Here is a 27,459-nt window from a genome sequence, read left to right on the forward strand (position 1 = left end):
GGATCTGTGAAATAGCTCAATTAACCAAGGGTTCATGTCTACACACCCAGACGCATCTGGTTTTTATAACAACAGTCTCAGGCTGCAACTGTCACATACTAGTATTTGCACAAAATGAAAAGTAGCAAAAGAAGTTAAAGTGGGCAATTTGCAGAATGGGGCCTGTTTTGAAAACTAGCAAAGCGTAATAAAATTTAAATAAATAAAATGATACTTGGTGTTCATGTACTGATACAGTATGGCCATGCGAAAATACTGTGATACTATGCTGTATCGATTTTTCCCCCCACAAAATATGGGGATCACTAAAGTTTGATCATATCGTAAGCTAAAATAATACACCATAATTTGCTATATTTTGTATTATTTATCTGAATCTCCAAAAGCAATTAGTAACTAAAGATATCAAATGAATGTAGTGGAGTAAAAAGTATCATATTTGCCTCTTAAATGTGGTGAAGTAGAAGTATAAAGTAGCATAAATTAAAATACTCAAAGTGCAAGTACCTAAAATTTCTCCTTAACTCCAATACTCGAGTAAATGTACTTAGTAGCTTTCCACCACTGGTGCAGGCGATGGCGCATATGGATTTTCATGCCAAATATGAATGCCAGCGTGCACTTTTACATGCCACAGACTGCTGCATTTTTTTTTAACCGAGCCTGTTGTGATTATAATCGTTCGTGGCGTCTTGCGAGAGGCAGACAGCTCTAACAGATGGACGGATGGAGGAGTTAGTCCCTTCAACTAAGACGAGATAAAATGGGTGAGAGAAGACAGTCCCCCTCCCTTTAGTGCTGCAGTTGCTTAGCAACATGAGGCTAGAGTGAAAATGGTGGATTGAGGCTGCTGCATTTTATGAATGAAATTGGAAAAAAAAGAAAGAGCTGGAGCAGGGAGGGGGAAGAATGGGCCGATGCACAAACACACACACACACACACACACACACACACACACACACACACACACACACACACACACACACACACACACACACGTGCTGAATCTTGCTGCTGTTGCTGTGCTTTCTTCCTCAGTTAGGTGGAAAGAAGCTGTGCAAGCAAGACATAGTAAGTACCAGAAAGTAGCACAATGTCCACAAAACAAACTTTATTAACCTCATCACTGTCGTTACAAATACTGAGTCAGAGAATACATTTAAGTACAAAAAGAAAGTATGCCTTCTCATCTTGAAGACAAAATAAGCGCTGGGAAAACATTATTTACAGTAAACCACCAAAACAACTTGACTGCAATATGGCATCAATTTCTCCTGTGACTCCTTTACCTACATGTTTTGTGCATAATTATGGACATTTAATGCAACCTTTTAAAGGATATACTCTGAACTGGGGCCTGTTTGAAGAGGTGGGTTTACTGACTTGACAAGATAACTCAGTCTTGCAAACACAAGGTTGTACTCTGCACATGCTATCCAGCTAACAGTAAATAAAGCTACTTCTTGCAACAGGCCCGTGAACATGGCCCATATTTCAAACACAAGATTTTTTTTTTTTCCCACAGGTACTCCAGATGCTACAAATTTACATCTGGATGAGACAAACCTACAGAACAATGAAATGCTTTATTGTAAGCAGCTAGTGCTACAGCTACTCTGACACACAGACCTGCCCATAGCCTTGATCTGTGCTCAGATGACGAAATGGTCAGTGTGGGTGCCGAACAGGTGGACATCAGTGTATGAGTGTGACTTGCGAGTCTCGGGGCTGTGAGGATACGGCGGTCTTAAGATAACTCCATCCTGAGACTCCAACGCTCTCTGGCTCAGCTCTGACATTAGCCAGAGACACAGTAAATTAAGGCAGTGCTGGTACTGTAGGTGTGTGTGTTGGAAGAAAGTACACAGGAGACAAAAACAGCTTGTAACAATTCCAGATCCATCCCTATAGTATAAAAATATTTCCCCTACTTCCTGTTAATGTCCACGTTATGTAGTTACATCCATTGCCTCCTTGTCCAAATGTGTGTTTTTGGTGTGGTTGCGTGTCCAGATAGGAAGAGCTTCTTGTCCATCATCTCAGTCTGATGATGCTTACATGCAGTCCATGGAGTTGTCCGGCATCAGTCCAAGAGGCGGCATCTTTCCTGGTATACAGGATGGAGGGAGCATGCCACTGATGTTACGGGACGGGTCAACATTCTCGCTGTCCTCCATCTTGTCTGCCGTGCCCTCCCAGTTGATATGGAAGCGGGTGACGCGGGGGTTGGAGGCCAAAATATTCCTCAGGAGCTGAAAGAATGGAAGCCACATTGGTGAAATGTCAGAATTAGCTTTTGTGGTCGCGCGATCCTGAGTTTTAGTCCTAAATATGGGTAAAGCTTCACAAACACTTTCCTAAATAAACTAAGCAGCATATTTTCATTAGACCCTCCTTGCCTGGTTTAACACCCTCTTCTGCGGTTTTGAACAAATGTAGCTCACAGTGAACATTCACTGTTACGTTCATGGTTTACTGCTGACCTGACATCCAGACTGCACACACACCGTCTCAATTCCTCGCTCACCACACCGCAATTAAAGCTTCTGTAGAGGCTGCGATACGCTCTGCTGTCCCGACATTGTTTCCATTTAGCTCCTGTATTGTGTCCATAAGACTGACATAGCATCTTTGTCTACAGTGGCTCTTTGTCATCTGCATTAGTCCAGGATTGGAGTCCTTTTGTCTCTGCCACTGGAGAGGCAGGGTTAATTAAGGGAGACCAGGGGGCAATTGTAACAATTTTTGGTTTTAATTTCATTACTCAAAAAACCTCTTGAATTACTATTATTGAACATTTTTGAATGTAGCAGCGTCGTTTAAATATAGTAGCACACTATCGGAGGGCAGAGCATACTCTAGGCACAGACAGAGCAGTAAAACCACAGGCGCATTGAAAAAGAAACCTGACCAGGCATTCTGCTGGGTCTAAAAGTTTGCGGATTAATTATTCACCCCGCTAGTCACAAGCTGTTGCTGATGGAAAAATATCTCACGGACAGCTCTGCCTGCGCTGTGTTTACGGAGCTGCAAAAACATCAGAATTTAGAGCTGGGACACACACATTTAAAAAAACCAAACAAACAAACAAAAAAAAAAACAACTAAAGTTTGCTGTCGTAATGATGATCTAAAGTCCTTCTCGTGTCAGCAGATGTGCTAACTGTCTTCTGGCTGGCAGCACAAAATAAAACTCAAGCACTTCAGCGCCGCTGCTGGATAAAGGGGAAAAACTTGTCCTTCCGCTTGAGTGGTACAGGACTGCAACTGATTACTTTTTCATTATTGATTAACATATTATTTTCAGTCAAATCTTTTAAATGTCAGAAATAATGCAGAATGCTCACTACTATTTTATAGGGCATAAGTTATTGTCTTTGAATTACATGCCTATTCTGTCTGACCAAAACTACAAAAACCAAAAGCTATTCAATTCCCTCCTTTAGAATAAAGCTAAGACAACTTCAAAAAGAAAAACTGAAGAGTACATATTTATTCTGAACAGTTCGTGCTGCTCTATAACAATTTCAGAGCACCAGAGGGCAGCAAACCACACTGTATGTTTTAATAGATCTTTTTCACAAGCACGGCCCATGTACTGCACAGTACTGTACTTCATGTTAAGGACAAAGATCCATGACTGTCATCCCTGAGAGTGTGTTTCTTACCTGAGAGTAGTCTGGTTTGAGAGGTGGGTTTTCCCGTAGTTCAGGGTCTGTGTATTCATTGTTGACATAGTAACCGATGCGGATGAACTCCTGTCCACGGTAAGTGCAGGTTATAAGGACTACAGTCACTCCTACAGCATCACTCTCTGGAATCAGTCCTGTGTTGGGAGCGTCAGCCTGAGGATGCCAACAGGTGAAGACATCAGATCAAAGAAAACCACAGTCATTTCGCTTTTAATACAGCACCGAAAACAAGATAAAGAACCACAGCAGAGAAATCAAATAAATGCACTCAAGTTCCCTTTGAGTTCTGTGGTCTGGCTGTATAAGGTGAGAGGCAACGTGTGACTGCAGAGAACTTACCTGAAACACAAACATGTGTCTGCCAGCCGGTACCGGGCCAACAAGAACAGAGTCCAGAACTTGGTCGTATTCCTCGCTTTCAGCTGAACCCACATAGATGATCTTCCACTCCAGATCTGATATCAAACATAATATTAGCACTTAAAAGTTAATGGAAACATTTTTGAAACACTCTGAGTTGTTTTTTAAACTGCCCACACCAGAATAACATTTCCACTTTAGTAAATTACAAATGCTTGACCCCCCTCTCAGACCTCTGTGTGCAAAAAGACCATTAAATACAAATGAGTCTCACAGAGAGCAGTTTACAGATTTAAATTTATAAAATAAATGACACCTGAGATCAGGTATCAGAGTCAGTATCAAGAGAGAATGAGTCAGGTAAGTTCATCCCTAAATAGTACCTAGTCAGGAAAATGTTTCTTAGTCTTGACATTGTCATATCTGCAGAGTCTTCTGGTCTGCTAACATATTGGGCAAAATTCAGGGCCATATGTTTGTCATTGTAGTACAGATTCACTCATATAGTATTTTAAAGCAGATATTGATATGCTATGTTTTCCCACCAGTAGTTGGTGATTTCAAATCAAATGCATATTATTAAGAGTTTAAATGCAAGTACGAAACGGCTTCTTGTCTTGGTAACTGAAACGTGAGAATTAAAAGCACATGCATGTTATTTTGTTGTAACTCAATGTCATATCAAGTGACAAAACCTCAAAATTTGACAAAAATTAAAGGTCTAATGCCAAATATCAACAGTAAAACCTAATAATGGCCCGATGTGTGTTCGTGTGAGTTGATACTGATTGTATGCACTGTGTTACCAGTGCATTTTTAGTGCATTGTTTCTATTTAAACCACTATTATGTAAAAATATAATCCCCAAAAGGGCTGCATTTAATAACTTTAGCTGCACAGGTTAATGGCACTTTATACTGTAATGATGTACAGCAGCATAGTTAATGTCACCACAGGTAAACTGACTGTTTGCATTCATAGTATACTTATGCTTCCCTGTTTTCTGTGGTTGCCCGCGGTTCGCGGCAACTCGTCGAGCCTGTCTGTTGCTACAGTAACAGAACGTGAACAACCAATCAGCTTCTCGAAAAAAACTCCCAAGAACGTCCATGAGCCAATCGCAGAAGCCGGGAGGCGGGGCGCTGAGCACGAACGCGCCAGCGCCAATTTTCAACTATAACTAACCAGCCCAAACTACTGCTAATATTTATGCGTCGTCAAACAACAGAGCGTGCTTAACAGTTAACTAACGATGTACCCCATCTATCTGCAATGTCTATGTTAGTGTTAAAAGTAAAGTAGTACGCGCCTAAGGGGGTAGCTAGTACTCTACAGCTAACATATCACAAAGAACACGATAATCAGCAGTACACGTTATCTGAAAACTATACCCACCTTCCGGCAAATCCTCCATGCATTCAAACGTTATCTCGAACTGAAACGGGTTTCCAAACGGGCTCGGGTTGTCCAGCACAGCAACGTTTAACACTTGCACCTTGGCCATAGCGATATCGTCCGATACACTTCGACGTGAAAAACTAACGAGCTTTTCCAACACGTGAACAAAGTTTAAGGAGGCGCTCGATACTTTGCTGTATGCTCGGTTTGGCTCACGCGGTTTGATGTTGCCTGTCTTCAAGGCTGTCGGTCAAAGTTTGAGTCTTTTCTATCCGAGAACACTAACATAACCCGGCGGAGGCTGGGCTACAGGAACTGCGTCACTTGCTTCTTCTTCGCTGTATTTATTTATTGTAGAAGACACGGTGCATGTGGCGTGCTGTTGCCCCGCATGTTCATTTGCTAATAAACGACACATTAAAATCTTAATGTAAAGTTAAGAATATTTTGATATTCACGACTGTTTGTCGCTGAAAATATTTAATAGCACGCCATTTAGTTACATTGACGTTCACATGGATGCAAGAATGAACTAATTAGATTTTAGTGGTCAAAGGTCACAGTGAGCTCACAAAACATGTTGTTAGCCATAAATATATGTTATTTCAGACATAATTTCACAGAACTGCCTAAAAGTATATATGATGAAGTGGTGACATTTTATATCCAAAATGTCAAAGGTCAACTTCAATGTGACATCATAATGCTCTGCAAAAACTTTGTCACTACCAGGGGAAGATGTGTGAGCATCCATGTTATCGCAGACATGGATGTTAATACTTACTGCACCTTCACAGGTACTTGAATGATACAACCAGACAGTAATTCTAGTTTTGTTACTGTTTTGTTGTTTATAATACTGCATCCCCTAATTATTAGCCGGTGCTTATTGTGTATTTTACCTCATAGATTTCTTACTCATTTATATCCCAACCTTTTGGCTTCCTTCTTCTTATTTAGATGCTATACGAAACTTGTATTTTATTGATACTCCATAGGTGTTTACAGTGTTTTTTGCAGATGGTCATTTTAAACATTACAGAATGATGCAAATAAAAAAATAATTTTAATGGAACAGTTTATTAATCTCAGTGCCACTAATGCTGACATCCCTCTCTTGCGTACTTCTGGGCCATCTCCTGCAGGCCAGCACAGATAAGCTTGTGTAAATTTGTTTTACACTCTGCAGCTGTGGGCCAGTACTCGATCCAGTTTCTCTCACTGAGTGCGTAATTGTACCTGAGGAAAGTGGAAAAACACATTGGGTCTCCATTTAACCTGCTAACTTGTTTGAATGAATCAAAAAGGGATGACCAAAAAATCATGGCAAGTAAAAAGCTGTGTTTCTCTGTCACAAAAATATAATAAGAAATATAACAATTACTCCCAAACGATAACACATAATCCAACAAAGGTATACAAGCTTGATTTGCATGCCAGAACATCATTTAGCAACACAAAACAGGGACACACATAAAATGTTTAAATGCTGACAGTATTATTAAGGGAACAAACACACCAGACATACACAGACAAAAACAAACTTACGATTGACTCTGTTTGTCTGTGTAAATATCAGTGGATGCGCCCATGATAAGGTAGGTTTTGCCTACTCTCAGATCTACAGCTGATCTGCAGTGCCGATAACTGAGGAATGTGCGTAGTTTATCCAGAGGGCCCACGTCATCATTTCCTGTGATTAAAATGTAGGAGAATAGAGAGAACACACTTATGGAAAACTACACTTTATTACATCCATCAGAGAGGCCATGTTTAATGCAAAAACTGATGGCCTGATTTTATAACATGTACACTTTCCAAATTGTCAAAGGCTGCCGCTTTGCAGTGGATTTCCAAGAAGATATTTTTTTTTTTAATTTTGAGGTACTTTAGGGAAAGCATTTGGAAAAGCAAACATTTTAGGAATTTAAACAGTTCAAGGCATAAAAAGAAAAATATTCCCACCTTCTTTAATGACTTCCAGTATCCGCACTGTGTAGGTATCGGTGGAAAAGCTGTCTATAAAATCTTCCACTCTCACTTTGTACACTGAGGACAGACAAGTTGCAAACTATTAGCTCACTTGCTCCTTTGGTTACTTGTTCTTGGAATTTCTCACTCACACATAAAAAAAAAATATACTCAAAACTCTTACCAAAATCTATTTTATTGTTCACTTTAGTTTCACAGGTCTTAGCTGTGCGCTCCACATCGCTGACAACGCCTCTCTTCTGTACGGCGCAGTTCTCTGGAAATATACAATAGGCACAAAGTAAATACTACAGAAGCTAAGAACAGCTGTTATTGCAATACTTTTTTAAACACTATTATTTAAAAATTGAGAATTAATTTTTTCAGTGACTATGATGAGCAATAGGTAAGGCAGAGATTCTTCAAGTTCAAAACTAAAGTTTAAAAATAAAATCCATCTCAAGTTGGAGACAACAATACGATTCCTCTATTAAAAAAACTCTACAGGAAACCCAAACTGTCAGTGCGTCATAAAGGGGAGAGCTCAGTGATTAAAGGGGGTAAAAGTAGCGAATTTGATGAGCCAGAGTCTCATATGCACCCCATGCTCAAATGTGCTACAGAGTGTGCCAAGAGTCTGGCCATGAAATGACCAAAAATGCATTTGGCACAAAAAAGGGGACAAAAAGTCTTGTAGTCCCCCATATTCTGGCGCTTCAGTGCTTAAAACAAGGTCTACCACTAACAGAAATTGCATTGTGTCTTTCTTTTTTAATATTCAGATCAGTTATCGTCATATCAATAGAAGACTAGCTGACAGAGGACTAAAATCATGTGTGATCAAATAACCCAGACGCTCTTTTTTTAATAATTATCCAGTAATCTCAAAAAATCCCAAAAGCTGTTTTCGCAATAATTATCTCAATTTGAGATCGCCTTTTTGTTTTCCTGAGAATTATTATGAGATAATGAAATAAATTACTCTGATCTCGCGTTAGGCTCAGGGGTTGGGTTAGGGCTAACACTTCTCTATGATCTACGGCTTTGCTTGCAATTTTTTTTTTAATGACATCATCTCAAGATAACAAAATAATGAAATTGTAACCTTGAGTTGACATTATTAACAAAAGAATTGGACCTATGGCCAGGTTAAATAATAACACCTCTATGTGTTTGGATGAGTGATGCTCTTTCTAAGTCACAGTTTAAGAATGGTAGTGGGTTATTCTTTAGCTAGACTGCTGCTCCGATCTTACAGGATCCTGCAGGTGCTTGTTGCCTCTGACAGAAAATTCTAATGATAACATTACAACCATTTATGCTACATGACATCTTAGGTGTCATCCTGTTTACCTTCTGCACATGTGCATTCATCATTTTTACAGAGCCGCAGTAGCTCACCACCTCTCCTCTCTGGATGGTAGAACTTCACACATCGGGATTCTGCAATGGGGAAAAAAACATTTGCAAGATATTTTGTGCTAATATGCGGATCGTAGCACTATGAAAATATAAACAGTTTAAAGAACTGTCCAAAGAATGTGAAATTACATTAGTATCCATCCTGCATTGTACACTGAAATCTCCTGGCATCAAATAATAACTCTTTAAGATCAAAAGTGGCAGAACAGGTGTGTTTGTTTATCAATGCAGCATATGTTGCTGGGTGTCTCTGAGACTCACTGTTACTATGTTCATGGTTGAACTCATAGACAGACACAGCAGCTGGTTGTAAGATGCCCACTTTCAGCTTCTGATTTATCCTAAAGCTGATCTCCTCTGGTCGTGTATGAGAAACCTTTGAACAAAGGTAAGATAGAGATTGAAAAAAAAAATAAAAAAAATACAAGGCAGAGAGAAAAAAGTATAGAGGTAGGAATCACTGATGTGTTACCTTGTCCAGGTGGATGATGAGTGAGCTTCTTTCTGAGTGGCTGGGGTTTACTGAATATTTTGCAATAGTGCGGGCACGTCCTTTGGCTAACTACAAACACATGTCCAAACATTAAATCACCTAATTTTTTTGTTACAACTCAAAAACAGGGACCTCTGTGTGTGTGTGTGTGTGTGTGTGTGTGTGTGTGTGTCTTACTAAGCTCAGATCATTTGTGTTAGGGGTGAAACCCGTTAGCATGCCAATATCCAAGACTGTCATTGATGCATCGCTATTCCTGTCCTTATACCTGGGCAGAAAATAGACAGAATAATTAAAATAAGGAAGGACTTATTCATTTAAAGCTTTTGTCATTTTATCATTGACCTTGTGGTGGGACTGTTTTATCAACTGCTGTTCTGAAGGTCAAGAATGCACTTTAATTTGTAAAAACACTTGTTAAAATGCCCAGAGAAACTGGTATTTAATATAATAACTGCTGAGGAAAAGTGTGTGACACAAGAAAAAGCTCCAGACCAGCTATAAAATGTTTTTTTTTTTTAACTACAGTTATTTTCAAATGAGTTTAAAGCAAATTACACTACTGTTGAAAAAAAGCTACCATGATGTCTGCAACATTTTTTGTCTATTGTTTTAAGGTAACCAAAAATTAACTAATGGGTGGGAGCAAAAAAGTTGTAATTTTACGAGTGGATAGTAAAGAAACCAGTCAGCCTTTTAAATATCATGTTAATTTGTATGAATTTTTCAATGTACTTACAAAACTTCTATTTTCAGTCTGTATATCTTCTCATTCTCATCCATTTTCTCTGGAGGAACAAAACATAAGTTGAGAATAAATATTTTACTCATCAAATGATTTTGTATAAGGATGGACAGACATCAGACATCAATACAAAATAGATACATACAAGCAAAGAGACAGATCAAATAAACAGGAAGTGACAGAGTGCACCGAATTACCTGGAGAAAGCTGCACTGATAAGTTAAACTTCTGACAGTCACTCTCCCTTTCTTTAGGCAGAGCGTAATACAGCGACACCATCTGTAACATAGACATCAAATGCACTGTGATACACCAATAACTTTACAGTCTTACAGCATTGTCCACACATGGTTAAATAAATGGCTTTGTTTTCATCTGAGATTCAAAGAGGACACACCAATATCTAACAGATGATCAAATTTAGAACTTATTCATTTTACTGACCATCAGTGTTGCTTCTCCTGTGCCTGTGGCAATCACTTCCACATTACGGTTTATATCACTGATCTGTGGGAAGACAAACAAACAAACACACACACATACACACACACACACACACACACACACACACACACACACACACACATAGAAAAATATAAGAATGCTGATTTTAATTAGCCACTGTTTGTTTGTGTGTGTTCTCACTTTAGATGATCTTGTGCCGTAGTGGTTGTTCCTGTTGAGATTGTACTTTACTGGCCTTGACCTGCCCGGCAACAAGATGTCAATATTCAGGTCATAGTCTGGTTCTGTAGCACTGGTCCAGTACTCTGCTACAGCCTGATACACTATTAAAGTAGCCTGAGAAAAAAAAAAAAGAATGAGGGAGAGAAGAAAAACTGATCAATGGTTTGACCCCAGCATACAATTGACCCAGTGCAAAAAGGAGCAAGAGAAAGCTAATGTGGATGGATGGATGGATACTGAGAGAATGAAAGGTCTGTGTTACCTGAGTTGATCCATAGCCTCCATTAATTCTCCGCTGTTTGTTGAACCATTTCACAACAGGCTTGGCTTCTTCATAGGCCTTTATTAACAGAAGGGTTGGAGACAAGGGTTTAAAGAACATTTTGCCGCAGCCGTTATATAACAGAAGCAGAATTTTGGTAATTTACTGTTACACATTAGTCCATACCAGCTTCCCATGCACACCTTAATGCTACCTTTACACAGAGATTGTGCTACAGAGCTTCTACAAAGTCACTTCTTTATGCCTCCTTTGTACTTTTACACAGACCCAAATGACTGTGGCGTCATGTTGCTCCAGTGTGTAATTATGAACTGCATCCAGCAATCAAAAGAGCCATGATGAGCATGTCATGTAACACAACAGCGTTGGCTCTAGTGTGACATACATAAGCATCAGCGCTTTCTACATAAACAATAACAATGGAATACCATGGCAATGGTAACCATTTACCTTCTCTGTTACATGGCTGCTGATCTCGCCCTCTGCTCTTGCTCTGAGGGGAGGGAGTTCCTGGACCTCATTGTTTTCTCTATTTTCTGACATTTATGGCTGTTCTTCACCCTGCTGCTTTTCAAATCTCCCTGTGTTGGGTCGTACGCATAACACATTGTCGAAATCTCACACCTGTCCTGTCCATCATCCTGCCCTGCATCCTGTCATGTTTATACAGACACTGTCTTGGTACTCCGATGCCGGCTTAAAGACAAGACAACTCAGTCCCCTGGTTCTCCCACTGTACATTATATACAGAATAGTGAGGTGGCATAATGGGTGGATATTCCTACCCTGAACAGGTAGTGTAAAAGCAGCTTTAGATTTCTGGACCTGACTGCAATTTCTGCTTTTAACAAATGTTTATGTATTTCTCGGTGATGCTTTGCTTTACTTAAAAAAAAAAAGTTATCAGTCTCTGCATTTGGATTTTCACAATGTACTTCCTGGAAGGGAAAGAAATGTGCCTTTTGGTCATCCATATACATGTAACTGATGATATACATGTAACTGATGATGTTCCTTGGAAAATGGTCAGCAGTAAAAGCTCAGAGGCTTTGCAGTCAGAACAATGCATTTCTTCACCAACCTTTCACCCTTTAGTGTGGTATCATGACAGATTACTATTAAATTATTATTATTATTATTATAGCATGATGTTCAGCTGACACATATACACAGATCAGTGGGACATGCTGACCTTGTCCTTGACCAGAGCCAGAAGAGCGTAAGCTGTGGCCTCCAGTACATAAACACGTCCCCTAGGTGATGGCCAATGGGACAAATCTGAGGAAATCAAATACAAATGCAAATGCTTTACAATCCTGTATACTGATGAAAAGCCAAGATATGTACTGATTTTTCTTTAACATTACCATTCATCTACATTTTTTGTGAATATGCATGTAAATATTGTATGAAATCACCTGGGGAAGCAAACTTGAAGAGGATTTCCCGGTTCAGTTTGTTTTCATTAGCCAGGGCATATGATGTCATAGCAACAGAATATGGGTTTATAAGGGTGGGCAGGCGCTTCTCCAGGTAGGCTGCTGCTTTGTCTATACTGCCCTGCAGATTCTAGGCAAAGGGAACAGACAAGAAAGTAAGAATGGTGAGATTCAGCCCTCTCCCATGAAAACAACACTTAAATATGCCTTAAACTTTAATCAGATCAAGTAGAAGGCTCTGAGAAGGAACATGCGTGGGGTTAGGGGATAATTGACAAATGCTGTATTTACTGTAATCTGTTAAAGAAAGTGTTGCTGCTTATAGGACCCACTTATTTCTTAAATACTGATTTGTACATTATGTGCATTTAAACCATACATGGTATATATAGATAGACGATGCATCTCCACCTACTCCCACTGTAGAAAAATGAAGCAAACACAACTGCTGCTATCTTGTGCTGGTGACGTCATTTGGAGCCAGAGTCAACACAGTAGCAATCTATGTGATATCAAGTTCCCACCCATAAGGCTGCCCAAGCAATTGCGAGCAGCATTATTCAACACAAGCACACCGATTGGCACAGCTGTCATGTTGTCAAATCCCCTTTTTATTGCTTTAAATAACAAATTAAAACCAAATTTAGCAGAAAAAATGAACTATGTAAAATTAAATAAGCCATCTTTGGGAAAATTTTATCTCACAAGTCCTAAGAGTTTTTGGTTTGGCCCGTGTCCCATCCACTAACATGGAGGTTGGAAAAATATAACTTATGTTGCAGCCAGTCACCAGGGGGCGATTGAGATATTTTGGCTTCACTTCACAGTCCATGGCTTAAACTGCTACTCTACTGAACCAAGATGGTTCAGTGCCATGTCATTAAACCATATGCACATGAAGTACTCACATTAACAGTGGCAGCACAAAGTGTGCGGGTCTCCTGCATGGCAATGAGGCAGAAGGCAGTCAAGGAGGCATCTGAATCTACCCCGCTCACATCACCCTACACATGCACACACACAAACACAAGCATATTATCAGTATCATCAGTATTTAACATCTGTTTATTCATAGATGATAGCTAGCGTTGACATCTGCTGTCGCTGAAAGCAGTGCACGCACAATCATTGCTCCGTGGGACACCTCTCCAACTTCTCTAAACAAGCCATCCGATTGCTGCATGTTGAGAATCAGAAACTTAACAGCCTCACAGATGTCTTGGCTTGTCACTGCTACCAGTTGGTTGGCAATGGAAAACACCTTAACAACATAAGCTGTCAGCCTTGGAAAGGAGAGGAGAGTTAGTTTCATTCATTTGACCAGGGAAAACATCACTCTTCACATAGTCAGAATCTAGGTTAAAGGAGGATGTGCTATCATTTATGAGTTCATGCATGTCAAGCCTCACCAGGTGCTGCCTTGGTGATCAACATTTGCAGCATAAGACCCATCCCTTTTACGGTAGCCAAGCTGATTCCGGTAACCTAGATAAAACCAACACCCAATCAACTCTTTCCTTAACTCTAGTCTATTGGAGGCTAGTTTGAGTTCAGGTGGTTTATATTGTTGTCTACCTCAAGTCTTTTTAACCACTTCTGCCAAAGCCAGTAAACCAATTTTCTTACATACAAGTGCTTTAAATACAATTTTTGGGGCCGTATCACAAACATTCTGAGAATACTCTCAGAGAGCTTCTGATTTGAATATTATAGCAAGGATTCCTAGCTTAGGAGTGATTCAGGGAAATTCTCAGAGCAACTCTGAGCAAGAAAGGGACAGGAACCTTTATCATAGTAAGGACATGTAGTTTACCCTGTTGCTAGGTGTGACACATTATTTTAACAGATGTCAGTGGTAAAAGCAAATATTCCTTTTTGTGATCCTGCAAGGTGTGGACACCCCGTAAAGATGAAACGAAGTGCGTCACAATGTGCTGCCATTGTTTGTGTGATTATTCTGCTGATGGAGGCTTGAGACAGACAGACACCAGTTTGATGGCTGATGTCTGCCGCAGTGTTGCATTTTTTCATCTGCCAAATATCTTTGTGTTTTGATCATTTTATTTCTGGTGGGTTACTGTTATTGTGTTGGGTGAAAGATCCAATTAGATTGACCACAAAAATTAAATTATCCCTGCACAATTTAATCTGTGGCATTTTATTTACTCACTGTCACCCAGTGTTAGGATAATATATATATATATATATATATATATATATATATATACTATTAAGCCTCTCTAAAGTCCCCCTCTCTACTCTTAACAGTTTTTCACCTTAGGAGCTCTCTTAAGGGCTAAAATGCTTTGTGAATAACTTTTATCTTTGCAAGGACCCTGTCTTAACTTTGTGGGTAAAGTCTTGGAAAACATCATAATTCTGAGAATGTTTATGTTATTTTGTCATTAGATACAGCTCTTTGCACTGGGAAGCTTTGTGAATACGGCCCCTGGTATCTGGGCTAATAAATGCATTTGTTTGAGCCCACCTGTCCTGATGTATCGGAGGGCTTCGCCACGTCTTTCAACGTTTGCAGGTTCCCATTGATTGGTTTTGTCCAAATATGTGGTTGCAATAACAGGTAGGGTCATGTGGATCATGTTCTCCTCTCCACAGCCTGAGGGCTGGAGGATCAAACTTTCCATTGATTTCCCACTAATGTCATTCTTCAATTCAATGATTTCCTCTTTGCCTGCAAACATTTCCACAACAAGAGAGGTCATGTTTTACCGCCAAGAGAATGTATGTCTCCTGCAACATTAACAATTTACACTAATGCAGAGGTAATACTGCAGGCACTTTACCACATACAATGCAGTAACATGCGTTACCTGTCACAGAGATCTGTGTGCTAGAAGGTGAGTTTGGAACAAGATCTGTCTTGGGAATTCCACTGTTGAGAATTTCCTGTTGTTTACCACCTGAAAGGTAGAAAGTGTTTAAAAGTTTTAAGATTAATTCACAAATAATTAAATATAATATAATAACTTTTTAATGAACAGGCCATTAATTACACAGATTAGACAGATACCCAATGTTGTGTGAACAAAACTGCATACACTTTTGTTGTTTACCTTGGTGGCCATTATCCACCCAGCTGTCAATTCATTTTTAATGTAATTAATTGCAGTGTTACAATTTCTGGTAATACTAATATGTACTTATTGGCCAGTAAATAAAAATGTTATGGAACATATTACTAAAGTATTCAATTTTGTTCCCAACAGTTTAGCTGCTTAAATAGTGAACTCACCTACACCCTTTTTCATAGGATCCAGAGGTACAATCTGAGGAGATTTTATCAATAAGCCTTCGGGCTGTAAAAACAACAGTTCAGTCAAACATCAGTAAACACAACTTTTTCTCCAACTAAACTCTTTAAACTGGTGGATGACAAAATCTTTGAGAATCTCAGGATTGGATTTGAATATAATTCTCTGAATCAGAAGCATCGCAGGTCAATTCAGAATCAATCTTAAATTCAAAATCATTCTTGATTCATTAAATAGACAAGAGGCCCTTTGTTCATGCACTGCGTTACATGATTCACTCATGGTTTTAGTCCACAACCCCCCTCGAAAAAAAATAGGGAAGAAAAAAATGCATGCATGCAGCTTATTTGTTAGACCTTAAGGAAAGTATGTATTGCACAATAGGGCATAAAGAATATTTACAGGAGGGATCTGATCAAAATGTCAGGATTTCATTGGATTGCTCAAACATAGGTGTAGCTAAGCCAATAAGGTAGGATACAGAGTTTGAAAGGACAGTTTGTCTTCACTTACATCTATTTCACCAGGGTTAAGTCAAAAGGAGGGAGATGAGGAAGAAAGGAAAAAATACAGCACAACCATATTTTTTTTGGACTATGGAGGAAAGGCACTACATGAAGTGGTCCTCTTACCACCACCTCCAGCATCTTCTTGACTCCATCACTGACATCTACGTCTTTAACAGCTGCTTTGACTTCAATGGGGTATTGTCCTTCCTTCGTGGGAATAACAATGAAGGGTACAGATTCTGTAGTATGGGGCCCAACTTTAACCTCCTTGCGATACTTCCCACGCTTAGAAGCAGCACTGCAAACATGTTTCTCCTCCATCAGATCCACACGAACCTTTTGAAAAAAAGATAGATGCAGAAGGAGGTTAGTTTTAGTTGATACAAGCTGATCAACCACCATAGGTGGATTATGAGACAACGGGCACCTGGACAAAGACATGCAAAGAGCTCCATTACGTTACCTACTTAGGAGCAAGACACAGAGACTTTATGATGGTAAAACTCAGCCCCTTCTCACTCCCAACTCATCAATACCACTGCTTTGACAGCGATGTTAACGTCACACACCGATGCAGAAAGGCACCCTTTGAGGCGGTATGATACACATCAGCGTTACCATTTGCCACAGCCAACTAGAGATGAAAAGTACCCAAAGGGTTAATGGGAGTGGGGATGGACGAGTCCAATAAACCCAGGACCTCCATCCACGAGCCCACTGTTTGCGAATGTCAGGCCAAACCCTGATGTTTTATTCTAAACCTAACCACATTCTTTTGTTGCACAAGGAAATAAATGTAAAGTGGAAGTTTTTTAGCTACATTGTAAGTGTATTCTGAGAAAGACTGCATGAAACGAGCAAAAACTGTACATTTCCTGTGAAAACTGAGGTGTATTTTGAAAAGACTCAATGCATATAAAAAGCGTAAATTGACAAACCATCCTGGAATGTAAATGCCAGTTGCAGGACAGTACTTAGCGCATCATATTTAGAAGTGAAATTCCACTGACAAAGCAGCTGTATTTGATATGTTGGGATGGAAATTTGTTGTTTTATCATAGACTATGTAAATAATGGACGCAGCTACTGTGAAATCACCCAGCGGTTTGTGGACTACCATTCTGAAGCCTCGAGTTTGGCATTCGGCCGTCACCCTCTTGGTGTCTTGGCCACGGACTGGTTCATGAAAAATATGGCTAACTCAAATGAATCAGACTTACAGTGGCAGGGTTGGGGCTATAGTTGTGGAGGACGGCTTTAACTTCGAGCTGCTCTCCACGGACAGCGGAGTACGGCAGCCGAAGATCAATAAAAAAATTCTTCCGGACAATTACTTCTAATGGCTCGGCCACACAGATACCTTCAAAAAACAAGGGAGGAAGAAATTAGGGGTAGTTGAGGAAACAGATAAACAGATGACAAACAGATGATTAAGGAAACAGAGAAACTGTAAAATGCAGGGTAAGCTCCTGGTTTTTAGGTTAGCAGAACAACTAAAACACAAGACAGATTTTAGTCCCTGAATCCTCACCGAGAGTTCTTGACAAGCTGATGCCAGTTATCTGCCAGGTTGTGATTGAGTCTTGCAAAGGAACATTTCTTGTGATTGATGTGGTGTCACTGAAAAAGAAAAATACTTTGAGGTGCAAAAGTTATAGTATACTAAGTTAGTTAATATTTTTTTTCTGAGCAAGCTTCAGTTGACTCACCAGTAAGGTTTACTGTCAGGGCAAGGAGGCAGGGTGATATCGTACCAGAGCCAACTCTCAGGGAATTTGGTGCGAGAAACTATTTCCTTGCTGTCCATGTAACTGTCATCCTCCTCACCTAAGGCATCATTGAAAATATTAATATTTTGATTGTTTTCTAACTACCAGTACGACCAAGAATAACCACCCGGGTCTTCATCCCATCCCTTATCCCCGTCTCTTACTGCGAGCTAGTCGGAGGCTATCTTCCTTCATCTCAGCTCGCTGAATTTCCATCTGCTTGCAACAGTACAGGAAGGCCTCCACACAGGATGCACCATCATTGATATATTCACTGCGCCTCTCACAGGTGTATGAAACTGGGGTTTCCCTTATGCCATCCAAACAACAGTCACGTTGAAGTTGGTCTTCATATTTACTAGCTGGAAAGAAAAGGTTGTTGCGGAGAGTTTTATTTTGAAACAGAAACAAGAGAGATTGAGTCAGACAGATATATTTGTATTTCCTCATGTCTGTGACAGAGACATTGAAACTGTAGTAAAAGGTGGTGTTGAGTCAATATGATTATCAAAAGATGAATTTCATTTTCTGCTTTTGCTTAAAAACTGCATGTGTCACTTGTAAAATATTGGAGAGGCTCTGTTTCTCTAGATGTGCTGCAGCTAAGCAGCAGCCACAACGCGCCTGATTCTTACTTACCTAAACTGGTCGTGACGTCGATTAGAGCGGTGGCTCGTTTTCTCCTGCTTAGGACTGCGCATTTCAAATCTGTAAATTCAACACAGACCATGTATGACATGATGTAAATATGCAAACCCCAGGTCCATACACACATCTCATCATTTTTATTTACTTGGTACAATATTAAAGCCTCTTGAGCCTAAAGAGGGGCATGTCCAGGGCAGTTTTTGCTTGTTTGACACCAAACTTTGTACATATCCCACATAATGATGGGCCAGTGATTTATGCTTCACCCACATATTTTGGAACGCCATGACCAATGCACTGACGGGTGTAAAGAGGAAAGCGGTCCTGAGCAGTCTACTCTAAAGGCACCAGACTGCGGGGACTTCCCATGGTAGACTGGTGCTGGATACCATGTGAGTCATTTTACGGTACTTACGTAAACCAGACCTTGGCAAACCAGACCAAACTTTGACTTAATTACACTATTTTATATTAAGTAATGCCATTCAGGGGGCTCTAAAACTGTAGATAGTTACAATAAAAAAAAGGAAAAAAAGAAGAATTCAAGTGGAGAGTTAAATATTTTCACCTTCTCTGTAGGGAGTCCCAGAAGCAGTGTTGGTCACAAACAAAATCCCAGCATCGTAGAACACACCCATACCATCCTTCCCTCCACCTGGTGTGCAGCCTGTGTCATACGTCTCCACCATGTCCCACACCTGAGAAGGGTGGAAGTCATTCACACACTCAGTAATAGAGGCAAATAAGGTTTAGCATGATGTCATAGTATGTAAAAGAAGAGCATGTTCTCCTAAGGATGGCCCTCTGCTCTTCCACGTGTTTATATGTTTGAAGCATTTCTGAGCCAAACACTGAACCCCAAACTGGTTCACGATCGTTACGTGTGCCTTGCCTTGCAGGTCCATGGCCACAGATGTGTGTGTGCCCATGGGTTAATGAGAGGTGAGCATGTCATTTAGCATATATGACATTAGAAACATTTTCTACAAACTTATTCTGGAAAGTATTTAAAACCACAAACTTACCTACTTACTTTATAACTACATGCAAGTGGAAGTATGTGAGCTTCTTGAAAGAAAAACAAATTCAAAGATAAAGAATATATAAGAAATTGCCTTTTTCTGGTTAAGCTGGTGCTCATTGTTTAGGACCAAGACACCTTTGTCAACTGCCACCAGTCCAACTGTGGCTCCAGGATCTCCTGTGACCTTCAGACGAAACGTGTTGCGAGGCAGATATGTTGACTGGGGCTGAGCTGGTTCCAGCTTCAACTAAAGGAGGAAGCAAACTTGAATTTATGAGAAATAAAATTGACATAGTCAGTTTGTGTGTGGGTGTATTGTTTACCCACTTAAACTCTACATTTGTGTTATGCGTCTCACCGAGCCCATGCAGGAATCCTCTGCATCCACCCAAACAGAGTCTGATACCACTTCATTATCATTTGCATGGTAATAGGCTATTATGCGGAATGATGGCAGCATGTGTTTGGTAATGGTGACTATCTTGGATATCAGCACTTGACCCTTTGTCCTGTAACGGTCGTATTTCACCAGCTGACCTCTGCTCAGGATCTAGAGACACAGAAAAGTACTTATCCAAAAATCACACATGCTGAACTACACAGGTTGTAAAAAGCAAAAAAAACCCCCACTCAAACATGTGCACAAACACACACACGCACGAACACACAAGGGTGTAAAGCATCCCTCACCAGCACTGTGATGTCTTTTTCTGAACTTTCCTCCCTTTTGAGGTTGAGGCTGATTTTCAGGTTTTCTCCCAATTTTACTTCAGCTGTATCCACACCTGCAATAACAACAGTCCAATTAGCAATAATAAATGAACAGACATAAAATGCTAGATACAAACGAAACCTTTTGTGGGAGTTTGGCTGCACTGCCAATGCCAAAACCATCATTATCTATCTGATATTATTTCAGTTCGTACCTATGTGGAGGTAACTGTTGCTGTTAGTGCTATATGGGATAGCTGTCATGTTGGCCGATGCTTGTCTTTCAGATGAAATTTTTGGATCCTTGGTCTTTGCCTACAATTGAACACACAGGTAAGCATACATACACAGTTGCATGGAGAGATGAACATGTGAAGTTGCTATCTACGGCCTAGCTCAACTGTGCCTACACATAGCCCCATTTCTTATTTCTACCTCTACCCCTAGCTTCTGATTGGCCCTTTACCCCTAATAATTAAACTTTCAATATTAACTGCCTGCATTTGCAGACTATACTTAAACAGAGAATATAAATGAATAAATAAATGTTGTACAATCCACAGCAACTTACTGTCACTATCAGTGGTTCAGAATTTTCCTCTGTATTAATCGAAAGCCTCGCCATGCCATTCACTGCAGTGCGGCCCTGCACCTCACCCGGATCCACCTCCACTAAAACACCTTGTACTGGAGAGCCATCAGGATTCACAACTTCAGTCTGCCATCAAAGAAACAGTCAGGAAACATCCTAACTAATGGAAACAAGTTTATCGACAACCTAATACTATTATGGAAATACTGTAATCGTCTGTAATCATAAATAGTTTTTTTTTTTAATATACAGTTTGAAAGGAGATGAAAACCATCTGGAAAACTTACCACACAAATCAAAAGAAAGAAATTATAAGTTATTAAAAATGTATCTGATATCGTCCTGTATGGAGGACTGTGGAGAGAACTAACTTCAATGACATGTTAAACTTGTGTGTACTTTACCACAACATCAAAGGACATTCCTGGTTTGAAAAATTTGGGCGTTCTAGTGAAGTGGATGGTATAAGGTGATTTGACGATCTTGATACCTCTCAACTCTGCCTCCACCATTTCACTACCTGTATGAAGATACAGTACACACATTAATTATTAAAGTACAAACATTCTCACTTCTCCTCCCCCTGGTCTTGTTAAACGGATTTATAATTACACAATCAAAGAAACGGTTCATTTAATTTACATATAGGCAGACTACATTTGAATCATGCCCACTTTGAGGGAGAGAGGGGGCAATCCATCGCTCTTCATCAACTTTGTATTGTGGAGGTGCCTCATTGTCATTTACATATGTCGACTAACAAACAACACAAAATTACCTAAAAGTTGCTTTGTGTTGGGATACACTATCAACATGATAATAATTCATGTGTATATCAAGTTGTATTCATCATAAATGCAAATCAAAATGTAGTGTTAAGAGCCATTTAAGTAGTGTACCAAACGCACACACACACACACACATGCATGCACAATCTTGTACTTCTAGCGATGTGAGGACCCTTATTGATACAATGCATTCTGTTGTCCCTAACTCTAACCTTAACAATCGTAGCAAAACGCCCAACCCTAACCTAAACTAATTCTACTCTGACCCTTAAAACCAAATCTTAACCTTCAAACTGGCCTTTGAAGAAATGAGAACTGGCCAAAATGTCAAAAATGCAGCAAGTAAAAGCACACACACAGGCACTTACACACATACAGTCCCTCTTTCTTACCGCTCTCTGTCATCACACCAGCAGCTACGTATATGGAACCTCCCACCAGGTCATTAATGTTTGGGAAGGTCTGTGTGATGTGCTCTTTCTTTAGTGTCAAACCCCCTTCACCTTCCTTTATCTAATATGACATAAAATAAAAAAATTGCATCTTGAAATAAAATAATTGGACAGTTGCTAGGTAGTAAATTTACTTGCAGATTTTGCAGCACTGATAACAGTCAAGCTGTACAGCAAGCTGAGGTTTGTCCTTTTCTTCTTCTGAGAGCCAAACAATGATAAAGCAAATATGTGGGTACTAACTGGCACTCTCTGGAGAGAGCTGGGCAAGCTCTTTTTCTGACCACCATGCATAACTCCAAATACCCCGTAGGCCATCCCATCTACGTCTTCGCCAAATAGATACCTATAACCATAAATGATAGTGAACAGTTTGTTTTTTTCACAATAAGCTAAAACAAAATATAGAAAATAGAAAATGGTTATGGGTAACATGTAACTGCAAAAAACAAAAAAAAAAAAACACAAACCAAACCAAAACAAAACAAAACAAAACAAAACAAAACAACCCCCCGACATCTAAACCATCAGACCCCCCCCCCACAAAAAAAGCCCCTCTACTTTATCAATCTACCAACCAAACCTGGTAATGCCATCAAACAAAAACCTTCACATACGTTGCTTTGACTTGAACGGTGAGCTCTTGGCTGTCAACGTAGAAGAAGGGACTCTCAAGCATCAGTTTAACCTCAAAACTGGGCAGCACTGAAAAATGTAATGAATTTTATTGTGTCCAGTCAGGCAGAAAGTAAAGTCAAGTGATACAGTAAGTAATAAATAAGATTAGGAGATAAAGAGGACATCTGCTTTGACTCACCATATTCTTTGACTTCAAACTCTGCAAAGTAGCTCAGCTGAGGTTTGCTGTGGAACCTTGCCACTATTTTCCACAGTCCGAAACTACACACACAGACACACACACACACACACACGTTAAAATATGTCTTAGAACAGGGGTTAATGGTGGCCAGATTGGATCATGTGAAAACACTTGGGGGCCATCTGCTTCTTGCATCAAATGAGTTATTCAAAAACAGAAATCACAAAAAATACAAATGCAACAGTTGCATCTTTCACTGAAAATGTACTAAAAACAAACAAACTTTTCACTGCTCTTGAAAGTGACAGTCCTCACTGTAGACTTCTTTGCTGCGGTGATGCCTGCTACCTTGCAGAAAATGTCTGCTGCAAGGTAACTGCTTGTTTGTTTATCGTCTGTCTAAAAAAGCACATTAGTTCCCCTTGCGCAGCCCTGACATATCTCCATTAACCAGTTTTGACCAGAGGTTCTCATATAGGACCTTTTGAAAGTCACACAACATGTTGTGCCAGACATTGGACATGCCTGTCTTAGACCGAATTGGCTTGTGTAGTGGTATACAAGCTAATATACTAATGACATCAGCCTCCTGTTTTGTTGTTGGTGCAAATTAGTAAATGTTAGCATGCTAGCAAGCTAAGCTAAGATGTGAAGTAAACATTAAAGGTTACCTGCTAAACATTGCCATGCTAGCATGCCTTTGGACTTTTAGTCTTGTTAATATAATACAGTTGAATCTCCTATGCATTCAAGAAAGGGAAATTCACTACTAAAACAGGCAAATTTATTAAATTAAAATTAGGTCCTGGAAAAAAAATAGAAATACTAACCTGACAATTTCAGCAAGTAGGTAATTTCCGGAGTGGAGCCCTGATTTCAGAGAGACTGGATCAAGTGGTAAAATGATGCCATCCGGGCTCTGAAATGAGGACAAATTCAGCAAACATTGATTGAATAATAAAATTAAAATAGGTCCTTTAGTAGTGTTACTTTAAACACCGTACGTTTTCCACTTACAGAGTTATCCAAAAATAATAACTGGCATACGAGAAATGTTTCAACCTTTTTCGGATAAACTGAAATGATACTTGGCTGTGAAAGTCATCAGTCATCAGCCATAAAGTGGCTGAGCCTACTGACCTCAGTGGCCTGTCACTATCAGTCATATCACTCAGGAGGGGCCGCTTTATTGGAAGGCACCACCTCTGCATTGGTGACAATTACCAAATGGAAGCCAACATTACCAGTGCGGGTGTGACTTCTATGTTTAAATGGTTAGTTAAATGTTAAGAAAAATTCTAAAAGTTAGGAAAAATTGTCAGCTGATTAAATGTTAAAAAAAAAATCACATCATAATGTGCACAGCAGCAGTGATGCAGCCTGTGACGATAAGATAGAAAAGAAGAAAGGCAAGCAAGAAATAAAAGGTGAGCCACAGCAGCTTATTGACAAGTGCTGCACAGTGCAGACACAGGCAGTGAGTCCTGAGCCACAGACTTTTAAATGCTTTTCAAAGAGTGTAAAGAAAAGCAGAATGTGATCTCACTTTGAGCAAATTTTGGAGACTAAATTAAAATCCGAACTTTGTGATGGTGGGTTGTTTTTCTCCAATAGCACTAGAACAATGCAAAATCATTTCAAATATAAACACCTGACAGTGATGTCGAGTGATGCGAGTGACAATATTAGTGCAAGCCAGACTACACAGCTGCAACAGCAAACAAAAATTAGAGCTTTCGCTCTGAAAAAGTGTGAAGTCATAGAAGTCACACCCGTCAGCTGAATTTAGTCAGTTTTGCACAACACTAATTACTCGGTTTCAGGTCTCCAGTGATTGGTCAGGGAAAACCAAATCCACCACTGAAATCAATTAGAGTGGATGCAATGTTAGACTAAAGATGGAAACTGATACTGTGCAAGGACTGCTTATTAGTCGGTTGGTCCAAGACTTTCATCCTCGACAACTTTAACTGACATGAAATTTTTCTACAGATCCCCCAGAGGAATCCGAATGACTCCGGTGATCTCATGACTTTTCCACTTGCACCACTGACGTGGACATTTGTAGTTTGGAGTGAACAGCAATGAATGCACTGTCATGAAACATTCACGGCCTTACTTCTTGGTCTAGTGCTGTCATTAAGTCAAAAATTTGCCAAACATCTTAGCTTATATCTAAATACTTGCAAACCATTCCCATCAGCCTCAGGAGTACTTTTGTGCTAATTTGTGACGAGAGCATGCTAACATGCTAAGCTATGATAAAAATTTAAGGTGAAAGTTTGAGAATGATCTGAAATTATATTGCATATAAAAGATATAATCCAATACCATAATTTCAATGGCAATAGTAGCATCAGTTTGGGTTGTGACATTCCTCTCTACAGGCTCCATGCTGGGCGTCACTGCAAACATCCTGTAATAAACTGACAGAAAGACATTACTTTTCTGCTTGAAGGTTGAAATATCCATTCCAGTCATGTGACTGTTTTACTTTTCCTATGATAGAAAGCTTAAATTAAAAAAAACAATAATTAGGGTAAGTGTTACAAAAGCAGATGTTCTGTTTCTCAGCACTGATATGGTATTGAATTTACCTATGCTGTTGGGGGTGTAGAGAGTCTTGTCGGTCTGGATGTAAATGTACCCGGACTGGAAGGACAGTAAGACGAGTTTCTCCAGCTCTACATCGGGGAACCGAGCTTTCAGGTACACATACTGCTTTTTGTTAGGATCTGGACTGAAGTCTCCAGCAGGAATCTAAGACCAAGAGACACAAGAATCACTGCGCGAGGAGCAGGACAGGGTATATCATGTGCATTTATAAATGCTAAATTTAAACTTTTGTTTGATTATTCTCTAATTTGTAGTCATAGTAGAAAAAAAACTCAACAAAGTGATGAATTCCAGCTTTAAAAATACTATATTAGTTATAAACAGTATTGGGGCAATGAAACCGAGTAACAGTGAGATGTATCTGAGTATTTCTACATTACCACGATTTCTCCGAAGTCTTGGAATTTTTTTGCACTTGTAAGGGTCACAGATGTGGAAGTCAGCCTTTTGCTTTTGGTGGGATAGTTCTCTACGATGATTTCTACTACGATGTCATTATCATCAGTGCAGTCTTGACACTCCACAAAGATGTTTACAGGCGTTCCTACCCGCAACAAGTTGGGAGCAGACATCACCTTCCTGCACATTAATGGGAAAAATAGTATTAAAAGTCAATGCACAGAAAGACCCACGAGCTGTTTAGGCTGTACTGAAACTTGCTTACAAACTCAGGAATACTGACAAGCTGTTTTTTTAATGATTTGCTGATAAGTATTTTCTCAGCTGTTATTTGCATAGGTTACAGTTTTGGTTCAATTAATTGGCAAAACAATATTTTTTTTTGGCAGATATGGATCTTCTGCTCCAGCACATATACCACATAATGAGTGATCTATTGATTATCTTGACAAAGATCCAGCCCTGAATCAACAAAACATTTCATCATTTTTGAGGACTCTGTTTGCTGGGTCTGGTGTAATGCATCCCTGTGCAAATTCAAAACAAAAGTCAGGCCGGTTTACGGGAATCATTTGAAGGACCACAGCATGTGACTTACTGGAGCTGCTCATTATGTAAGACACAGGTGAAATGCAACTTTAACCTAAGTCCAAGTTAAATTTATACTGTCCATCTTCAATCCTAACCATGCATCAATAATTCTTTACGTTTTTGCAAATACTGGTAATACTTGGTTTTATTGCTGCTGCCATTACAGTTTTTCTCAACTGGCAGCACATACACAGTTTTCTCCTTCCATCTTTTTCCCTTTAACCTTCTCCACCTCTTTGAGCAGACAATCAAGAAAGAAAACTGCAGATCGACTTACATTGGAGATTGATCAGCCAGAGAAGTCAGAGAACAAAGGACCAGAAAGGCCAAAAGCCAGAGCTGAGTCCTGCACATCCTCCTGCTTGGTCCCATATCTGCTCTCCCACTCTGCAGTGCTCTGCTTTTACACACACACGCACGCACGTGCACACACGCACGCGCGCGCGCGCGCACACACACACACACACACACACACACACACACACAACCATATATATATATATATAATTTGGTTTGTTTATGGCAGAGCCCTTTGCACCTCATAAATGAACATGATTGTATCTAATGTTTTGAAATTGTTACAGAGCACTTGAGAAAAACTGTAATGGCAGCAACAATAAGACCAGGTTTTGCCAGGATTTGCAAACACTCAGTGAAAAAAAGGGTAAGGATCAAGATAGTTTATTAATTTTTTAATTGATTTATTACACCAGATCTGGCAAACAGAGTCCAGAAAAATTTTGAAATGTTTGGTTGATCCAGGGCTGGATTTCTGTCA

At 39.7% G+C, this 27,459-nt stretch overlaps 2 protein-coding genes across 2 annotated transcripts; both read right to left on the reverse strand.

The window, feature by feature from the left end:
- Positions 1-1,097: 1,097 nt before the first annotated feature.
- On the reverse strand, positions 1,098-5,779 carry asf1bb (anti-silencing function 1B histone chaperone b). The gene is made up of 4 exons (XM_042485337.2): positions 5,448-5,779; positions 4,032-4,147; positions 3,669-3,845; positions 1,098-2,253 (listed from the first exon to the last, which is right to left on the reverse strand). Exons 1-4 carry the CDS (start codon positions 5,554-5,556, stop codon positions 2,056-2,058), a joined length of 600 nt encoding a protein of 199 aa, XP_042341271.1. The 5' UTR covers positions 5,557-5,779; the 3' UTR covers positions 1,098-2,055.
- A 732-nt stretch (positions 5,780-6,511) lies between these two features.
- On the reverse strand, positions 6,512-27,078 carry LOC121941805 (complement C3-like). Its single transcript, XM_088075713.1, has 43 exons — positions 26,959-27,078; positions 26,072-26,270; positions 25,673-25,835; positions 25,407-25,501; positions 23,906-23,994; positions 23,073-23,155; positions 22,873-22,960; positions 22,499-22,601; positions 22,196-22,316; positions 21,420-21,535; positions 20,995-21,141; positions 20,639-20,738; positions 20,403-20,497; positions 20,071-20,262; positions 19,804-19,959; positions 19,257-19,386; positions 18,680-18,748; positions 18,205-18,402; positions 17,981-18,098; positions 17,803-17,891; positions 17,492-17,631; positions 16,395-16,607; positions 15,744-15,807; positions 15,322-15,411; positions 14,979-15,182; positions 13,900-13,975; positions 13,614-13,773; positions 13,399-13,494; positions 12,470-12,620; positions 12,244-12,329; positions 11,031-11,108; positions 10,727-10,882; positions 10,526-10,588; positions 10,279-10,360; positions 10,076-10,124; positions 9,514-9,604; positions 9,316-9,405; positions 9,105-9,219; positions 8,775-8,864; positions 7,606-7,698; positions 7,416-7,499; positions 6,999-7,143; positions 6,512-6,689 (listed from the first exon to the last, which is right to left on the reverse strand). The coding sequence occupies exons 1-43, from the start codon at positions 27,051-27,053 to the stop codon at positions 6,548-6,550; spliced, it is 5,004 nt and encodes a 1,667-aa protein (XP_087931839.1). The 5' UTR covers positions 27,054-27,078; the 3' UTR covers positions 6,512-6,547.
- Between the last annotated feature and the right edge of the window lie 381 nt (positions 27,079-27,459).

This window comes from Plectropomus leopardus, chromosome 3 (assembly GCF_026936395.1).
Source record: "Plectropomus leopardus strain MGB_pleo_1.0 chromosome 3, ASM2693639v1, whole genome shotgun sequence".
NCBI lineage: Eukaryota > Metazoa > Chordata > Actinopteri > Perciformes > Serranidae > Plectropomus > Plectropomus leopardus.

Coding starts and splice junctions, on each gene's coding strand:
- asf1bb (XM_042485337.2), bottom strand. CDS start 5,556: ATGGCCAAGGTGCAAGTGTTAAACGTTGCTGTGCTGGACAACCCGAGC. Junction 4,148..5,447: donor CATGGAGGATTTGCCGGAAG/GTGGGTATAGTT, acceptor GTTTGATATCAG/ATCTGGAGTGGAAGATCATC. Junction 3,846..4,031: donor GACACATGTTTGTGTTTCAG/GTAAGTTCTCTG, acceptor TGGCATCCTCAG/GCTGACGCTCCCAACACAGG.
- LOC121941805 (XM_088075713.1), bottom strand. CDS start 27,053: ATGGGACCAAGCAGGAGGATGTGCAGGACTCAGCTCTGGCTTTTGGCC. Junction 20,263..20,402: donor AAAAAGACATCACAGTGCTG/GTGAGGGATGCT, acceptor CTGTGTCTCTAG/ATCCTGAGCAGAGGTCAGCT. Junction 8,865..9,104: donor CAACCATGAACATAGTAACA/GTGAGTCTCAGA, acceptor TCCCCATTGCAG/AATCCCGATGTGTGAAGTTC.